Source organism: Gadus chalcogrammus, chromosome 9, assembly GCF_026213295.1.
Source record: "Gadus chalcogrammus isolate NIFS_2021 chromosome 9, NIFS_Gcha_1.0, whole genome shotgun sequence".
Classification (NCBI taxonomy): domain Eukaryota; kingdom Metazoa; phylum Chordata; class Actinopteri; order Gadiformes; family Gadidae; genus Gadus; species Gadus chalcogrammus.
This window is the reverse complement of record NC_079420.1, coordinates 22,775,967-22,783,493: the sequence shown is the minus strand read 5'-3', so window position 1 is coordinate 22,783,493 and position 7,527 is coordinate 22,775,967. Positions and strand designations below refer to the sequence as shown.

Sequence of the window (7,527 nt, the reverse complement as noted above, 5' to 3'; positions counted from 1 at the left end):
GGCTTGTCTGATTGGTCGGCAGTTCTTGGACCCCGCCCAGGGCTACCCGGGTCACGACCAGGACTTCTATCTGCCTGTCTTCACTCTGTTGCAGTTCTTCTTCTATGTTGGCTGGCTGAAGGTACAATGAAGCAGATGACATTCAATGTTTGGCGCTTGACCATGCCCCGTCCTAAATTTGAATCCGATCCCATTCCCCCTCCCGGTGATGCGCTCCTAGGTGGCTGAGCAGCTCATAAACCCCTTCGGCGAGGACGATGACGACTTTGAAACCAACTGGCTAGTGGATCGTAACTTGCAGGTTTGCCTGCAGAATAAATCCCTTTCCAAGTGGCTCGGACCATAGGGCGGGATGTGAGTCAGGAGGTAGAGCGGGATGGCTGGTAACCGGAAGGTTGCTAGTTCGAACCCAGAGTGTCGAGGTGTCCCTAAGCAAGGCAGCTCACCCTGACTGCTCCCTAAGAGCTGGCTGACGCCTCGCATGGATGACACTGCCGTTGGTGTGTTAATGTGTGCATGAAGGGGTGAATGTGAGGCAATATTGCAAAGCGCTTTGAGTGACCGCTGGTTAGAAAAGCGCTGTATAAATGCAGTCCATTTACCATTGACACATCTTAAATGTAGCTCCCATCAAGCCTGTGTGGCCTGCTGTTCCTTCTCCTCCAGGTGTCCTTACTGTCTGTGGATGAGATGTATGACAGCCTGCCTGTGGTGGAGAGAGATAAGTACTGGAACGAGTCCGAACCTCAGCCTCCGTACACCGCAGCCAGCGCTGAGCACCGCAAACCCTCCTTCATGGGCTCGGCGCTCGATATCAGGTGAGACTACTTCAACTGTTATCTGGACTGTGTATCTGTTTGTCCCGGTGGGGGTCCGGAACGGCTAACTCCATGTTCCTGAACCAGTATGCCCAAGGAGGACATGGAGTTCCAGCCCAACCTGGAGCAGATCAAGGAGCACGAGGAGGCCAGCTACTCCACCCCACTGCTGGGGGGCCTGGGCCGGCTGCTGGGCGTCCAGTCGCCCAGCTTCCCCCGCTCCTCCAGGGTGCCCCTCCTCCGCCGTCGCCCGGGGGCCCCGCTGAGCCGCATCCCGCCGTACCTGCACCCCGCGGGGGGGGCCCGAAACCACGGCCGCCACGCCGCCCACCCGGACCAGGACCCTGACTACCACTTCTCCTCCATGCCCCTGTACGAGAGGCCGGGTTTCTACAGCTGTCCGCAGACCCCCATCCACTGCGTGCCCCCCGCCGTGCAGCGGCCGCGGCCCCCGCGCAGAACGCCGGGGGACTGGGAGCGCAGCTGCAGCTCGCTGGTCCCCCCAGTCACGCCCACCACCCTGCCCCCCCCGCCCTCCTCGGCCTTCCCCTGGCTGACGGCCGACGGCGAGGTGCCCACGGCCCCGGCCTTCTCCTTCCCCGACCCGGCGCCGGTGCTCTGGCCCATCTCTAAACTCAGACCGGGACAGGGCCTGCTGTCCCGACGCCCGCTGCCCCCTCACCTCACCCTGGACACCCCGCACCCGGCCGACAGCCAGCCCGGGACACCCAGCGGGTGGGCCACGGGCAGTCCGGGGGAGCGGGGGTTGAACGTCCCCCCTCGTAACGCTACAGGGAACGCCAGTAATCCCAGCAACAGCTCAACCAGCCTGGTCACACCCAGCCACCTGAGCACGAACGCTGCTGCCAACCTCTGCCCCGGGACGACCCACGGCACCCTGGGTAGCCACGGTAACTTCAACAGCAGCCTACGAGAAGGTAACGGGGCGAGCAACGGAGGGCTGAGCAACACAACGAACACTGTTTCCCCTTCAGGGTCGTCTCTGCAAGTAGCGAATCCACGGCACTCACCCAACGATTCAGGGATCTCATTGGCTGAAGGTGACCTGCTGGGCGCTCTCCTGGAGAGTCAGAAGAGCAGAGCTTCTGGACCGAGGGAACAGGACTAAGGCAGGTCACCTTCCGCATGGTTTTTCAAGACGGCAATTACATTAGATAGGTAATGATTGAAATAAGTGTTAACTGTGTTCTATGCTAGATGGATGTGTTTAGTTGTCAATGAAGTTGTACAAAGCTTCATTAAGTTAGCCTTCATTCAGTTAATCTCTACTTCCTTCCTGGATTTACAGAGCAAATCAGCCTACTTATGCAGTAAGTATCGCCTGGAATCAATCAAACATTTCAGGTGTACTTTGCACTGATCTCCAGCACTAACGGAAATATAGTAAGCACTGTTACTCACACTGTTTTCCTACTGTGGGACAGTTCTCTTTAATAAACCCATTTCCATTTCCTGCATTCCAGGATTCACACATGTACTGGTAGAAAGATGCATTTGATCTTTGAAACAAACCAATGAGAACTATTTAGAATGTTTATTGTATTCAAGTAACTATGTCACACTCATAAAACACAAGAAAAGGGGATAAACATGCATAAAAGAAAGCTTGTTTTCGTCAGTTTTGTTGTGCACAATGTATAAGGCCCTCTGAACTCTGCACTGAGTCAGTGGACGAATGAGAAGGGAAAATTATAGAACAATGCAATCCAACATTACAACTAAAGAGACCGGAAACCTCTATTTTATAAAGGGGTGATATTTTGCCACCAGGTATGAGTGTGTTTAGTCATTACAAGAAGTTTGAAAATCTGCTTTTCCAGTGTTTTAGAGACATCACAAGCGAGAATGTTCATCAAGATGTATGTATAGATAAGTTCAATTTCCTAGTCCACTTGGTAGGCTGCTCGGCTGGCCTATCCAGCGTTCATCTAGGTAGATACGCCCACTTAGATATCACTAAAACACTGGAAAATAAAGATTTTCAATTGGCTTGTAACACTCACACCTGGTGGCATGTTATCACCCCTTTAAACAGATCCATGAAGCATCTATATTTTCATCATATAATTTCAATCATAAATTATTTAAATATAATATAGTTTAACACATGAACATTAAAACAAGCATTTCACAATTTTATAGTATTCTGGTAAACCAGACTCCCTTAATTTCTCACAAAAGATTGAGCGGGCCGAGTGTGATTAAATGGAAAATAGATTATAGCTTCAACTCATTAGACACAGTCTGTGCCTTCAGTGAAACTACATTTGGCCTCCTAGCTGAAAAGGAATCATGAGGCAGGTTCCAGTGCATGTGACGTATGACGACCCTGGTGCTCTATGCGCTCGCCCCTCCCAGGGTGTGCTTGTCGAACAGGTACTCGGCCATGCCGTTCTCAGGGGCCCCCATGCGGCGCAGGTTGGACACCCAGTCACTCAGCTCTTTGATGGACTTCACCTGCTCGTCCAGATAGTGCGTCTCGATGAAGTCACACATCTGTCCAGAAAAAGGCGGGACAAAAGTCAATCAATTGTCCCAAATTATAACCATTTCAGGGATTCGAAGCATCAGAATGAAGTGGCTAAGGGCTTCACTAAGGGTCCTTATGTGGTTCGTTCGTGTCTTACATGAGGGTCACCGTGTTCGGAGGCTATTTTATGAACGTCGAGCAGGGATTGGTTGACGCTCTTCTCCAGCTGCAGGGAGCAGTCGAGTGCCTCGACGGCACTGCCCCACTCGTCCCGGTCGGGCTTCTGCCAAACACACAGCGACAGGCACTTCAAACACAACAAAGAGCAGCTTTATCGCCAAACAGATCATGTACACTGTAGAATATAATGTTAAAGGGGAGATATCATGCTTTTTCGACTTTTCCCTTAGCTCTGTACGGTTATATGACACATGTATACATGTTTTACGCCTGCTAAGTTAGAAAAATCAGAGTCCTGCCCACCGAGAGAACGCTGAAGTATTTCTAACATACAGGCATGTAACCCTATTCTAGAAGTACCACCAAATGCAATTATTAACCCTAAAAAAGCATGATATGGTATCTTTAACATACATGGTTTGCATGCTCTACATGTTGGGAGGATGGTTTCACTAAGACATTAGTGAGGCAGAAAGACAGAGTCTACAGCCTAAAGTACAGCAGTGGCGAAGGACGCGCGTCTGACCAACCACCCCCATTATTTCCAACGTATAACCACTCGCCGCCCCAATACTAGGCTTCACGCCACTGAACTATTCACTAGTGTGGCCCCACCTTAAAAAGCACTTTTTAAAAGCGGTTTGGTACAAGGTCCTGTACTTATGGAGATTGTTGATGCACTAGATGAATAATTCCACAATGCAAAAAGAATGAGCAATGACCGTAAATAAAGCGTGTCAAGTGACTAAACCTTAAACAAAGTGCCCAACAGTACATAAAGTAACCATGAATTAATGTGACTATCATTGTAAGCACAAACAGAGGATCATGGGCATCAGGGCCATTTATGTAGTCATAAAACAACGTTATGGTAGCCTATACCGACTATGTTGGTTGATCTGCTGCATTCAAAACATAATCACAGCGGTCCTGCAGCGCGAGGCTTCCCATTGCTGCTAGGGGCGGAACCTAACGCTCGTACACTGCACACCGTGGTGCTGCAGCACCGCTGTGTAGCCTGCTTATGCCTCGCTACACATAACTTGCGCGCAGATTTCTGTCTGCAGGGGACTGAAACGTGAGCCATTGATGGTATAAATAGAACGATCAATGCTTAGTTTGTGTCCCTCTGATGAAATCTGTCCCTAGCAGGAGGAAGGTGTTGTTCTACGCCATCAGAAAAACCCTTGGTCATCCTGGAGTCTTGTTATATAATTAAATCAAAACACTGAAATTAAAACCTTAGGCATGGCATTGTGTCATGTGTCTTGTTGAAATGACAGTACTTGGCCAAAAACCGCAAAGGCTCCCAATGCACAGCTGTTTGTATGTATAATTATCATCATGACATTCAGGTACATTTAAAAAAAACAATTCAAGACTATTTCAAGCAGCCAAAGTCTGTTAGCGTCTGCAGACCATATCCTCTACTACACTACAGCAGTTAAACAAAACATGTGTTCCTAGTATGAGGACAGAATCAGGGCTGGTCAACCAGGAAGTGCTTTAGGAGGTTTTGGAAGAAATGTGTGCCGCCTGGGCCCATTGGAGATACTTTCCAGAGTTAAGGACGGTATCTCCATGGGTCAACATGAGGATGATCTCTCCATGGGTCAACATGAGGATGACCTCTCGATGGGTCAACATGAGGATGATCTCTTCATGGGTCAACATGAACAAGGTCTCTCCATGGGTCAACATGAACAAGGTCTCTCCATGGGTCAACATGAACAGGGTCTCTCCATGGGTCAACATGAACAGGGTATCTCCATGGGTCAACATGAACAGGGTATCTCCATGGGTCAACATGAACAGGGTATCTCCATGGGTCAACATGAACAAGGTCTCTCCATTGGTCAACATGAACAGGGTATCTCCATGGGTCAACATGAACACGGTCTCTCCATGGCTCATCATGAGGACGGTATCTCCATGAGGACGGTATCAACACGGGTCAACATGAACACGGTCTACATGACATCACCGTGGGGAATCCTACCCTGATGTCCTGCAGAAAGATCCTCCCGCCTCGCTGGTTCTGCAGAGCCATCAGCTTCTCTGCGTGCTCACGCTCCTCTTTGGACTGCGAGCGGAAGAACTTGGCCAAGTTCGGAAGAGCCTTGTCATCTCGATCAAAGTAGTAGGACTGCAAGGTAAAGAACCAAACAATTATAGATAGTATTCCCACTGATCCATAACAGGTTGGGGTCAGACCATCATGGCGTGTTTAGCTGTTAGATAGAGAAACGTCTGGATGGCTCTGCTCCCCTCGTCTACTTTATCCATGTACAACATATCTTCTGCATGGATAGAACTATAATAATAGTAGCTAGCCTTCTGTTCTGTTCAGAATCTCTTCTGCTTTTTTGTCGCTAATAATATCACATCAAGTTAAGTACGGCACCATGAATTTATTACCACCTCACCATGGAAAGGTAGACATAGGAGGCGTAGAGCTCCAGGTTGATCTGGCGGTTCAGGGCCGCCTCGCAATCCTGGTGGAAGTTTTGCCGGATTTGCGAAGTCATGATTCTGAGGAAAGAAGCACAAGAAGTGCAACCGAAAAACATTTTGTTAGACATATTGAAAACATTCTTAAGAGCATCGGCATGCATTGTAGTACTGAGTCAGATTATCATTAAAAGTGAGGTTATCTTATGACAGCCTGGTTAAATCAGATAAACGTCAACGGATGGCGGCTCATTTGATCAGGAGATTTTAAATAGAATGTAGACAATATGAAATAATAAAAAATAACATAAACATCGTGTTGTCTTTGATATTGAAGGATTACAACCAAACGCAGAGACATGCAGGGCATTAGATATGGACCCATCGGACCAGATCCACTGAGCTCACATGATATAGGCCCATGATTACTTCACATTTAGGCTGGTTTTTTATTAATTAATTACGTGAATTATAAGGTAAATAATTGCTCCTATTGGACAATCTTACAAACGCAGTATAAAACCGCCATAAGGTCAAATGAATTGTGAAATGTAAGATATTTTACCCATCGTTTTTTTTAAGATTATTTAATATTAGGTTTTCCGCATTTACCTGATTAAATGTGTGGAGGAATAAGACAGGAAAGTCGCCGCTCACCTTCCCTCCTTTAAACAGTGTCCTTTGCTCCTCAATCCACTAGCTGAACGCTCCACCAATGAGAAGCGAGAGGTCACACCACCACATCCGGTCATGCCTTTCAAAATAAGGGCTCGCATCGATGAGACAAGGCAATGACGTAAGGGCATTTTCCTGCTGCGTTTTATTGGTTTAAAGTGGCGTCACTAGGCTGTTTTATTCGTATTTAATTTGATTAGGCCCGAATCTTCTTTGTTAAAAAAAGAAAGAAAAAAAAAGTATATATATATATATATATATTTTTTTTTTTATATTTGGCTGCATACAGAGCCTGTGCCATATCGGCACGTCGCACATGCTCCCATTATTTAGGACTCTTGCGTAGCTTACTGCTAGGAATTTCTGTTCTACTGCTCAAGATTTTAAGCCATGAATTGATGAACTTGCATTGAAGAAAATATGTCAGTTTTCTGTGGGCTGTAAATAGGCCAATCCATGAGGCTAAATAGCATGCCTATATTGATGACTGATTGCGTCAAGTGTCTAAGGATGAATGCCAACATGATTTGTTTCCAACTTTTGCCTTAAGTTACAATTTAGCTAACTAGCTAGCTGCCAACCCTTTTCAATTCCAATGGTGGCTGTCATTTCATTACCAATGTTAAGTGTCATAAATAGTGAACACTGGTGCTGCTAAGTCATGACTCCTAAAAAAGAATTACCCAAAACATGTGATATGTTTTCAATTTGCAGAAAGTTTTGAAAAATCCAGGATGCCTGAGAGCCTTACTGCATTATATTCCATAATAGTCGTTTCTTTAGGAACCTGAAATTTGTCTTTTCCACTACAAAATGATGCAGAAAAGGCACAGATAGATGAATAAAAATCCACCAGAATGCAGGAAATTAAGTGTTTGACACTCAAACATTTCTGGGGGAGTACCCCCATAC

General features: G+C 47.1%; 2 protein-coding genes across 3 annotated transcripts in view; one reads left to right on the top strand and one right to left on the bottom strand.

Moving 5' to 3' along the window:
* The window catches only part of best1 (bestrophin 1), a 4,459-nt gene extending 2,436 nt beyond the window's left edge, over nucleotides 1-2,023 (top strand). Inside the window, exons 6-9 of the mRNA XM_056599028.1 lie at nucleotides 1-121; nucleotides 221-301; nucleotides 667-818; nucleotides 906-2,023. The exon at nucleotides 1-121 is cut by the window's left edge and continues 32 nt beyond it. Of these exons, the coding sequence (XP_056455003.1) occupies nucleotides 1-121; nucleotides 221-301; nucleotides 667-818; nucleotides 906-1,947 (1,396 nt within the window). The 3' untranslated portion in view covers nucleotides 1,948-2,023. The remainder of the gene's footprint in view (nucleotides 122-220; nucleotides 302-666; nucleotides 819-905) is intronic.
* A 238-nt stretch (nucleotides 2,024-2,261) lies between these two features.
* fth1b (ferritin, heavy polypeptide 1b) lies at nucleotides 2,262-6,712 on the bottom strand. Of its 2 annotated transcripts, none has more exons than XM_056599029.1 (5): nucleotides 6,598-6,712; nucleotides 5,916-6,021; nucleotides 5,489-5,635; nucleotides 3,467-3,592; nucleotides 2,262-3,335 (listed from the first exon to the last, which is right to left on the bottom strand). In XM_056599029.1, the coding sequence occupies exons 1-5, from the start codon at nucleotides 6,690-6,692 to the stop codon at nucleotides 3,177-3,179; spliced, it is 633 nt and encodes a 210-aa protein (XP_056455004.1). In that variant the 5' UTR covers nucleotides 6,693-6,712; the 3' UTR covers nucleotides 2,262-3,176. The 2 variants fall into 2 exon arrangements, with proteins under 2 accessions (XP_056455004.1, XP_056455005.1); XM_056599030.1 differs by having other exon boundaries at nucleotides 2,264-3,335; nucleotides 6,553-6,661.
* Between the last annotated feature and the right edge of the window lie 815 nt (nucleotides 6,713-7,527).

What these genes read in the sequence shown, in the direction of transcription:
- fth1b (XM_056599029.1), bottom strand. Translation starts at nt 6,692, where the DNA reads ATGACCGGATGTGGTGGTGTGACCTCTCGCTTCTCATTGGTGGAGCGT. An exon ending in TCTTTCTGCAGGACATCAGG is followed by an intron (nt 3,593 to 5,488) that starts GTAGGATTCCCC and finishes TGTGTTTGGCAG; the next exon opens with AAGCCCGACCGGGACGAGTG. An exon ending in CCGAACACGGTGACCCTCAT is followed by an intron (nt 3,336 to 3,466) that starts GTAAGACACGAA and finishes TTTTCTGGACAG; the next exon opens with ATGTGTGACTTCATCGAGAC.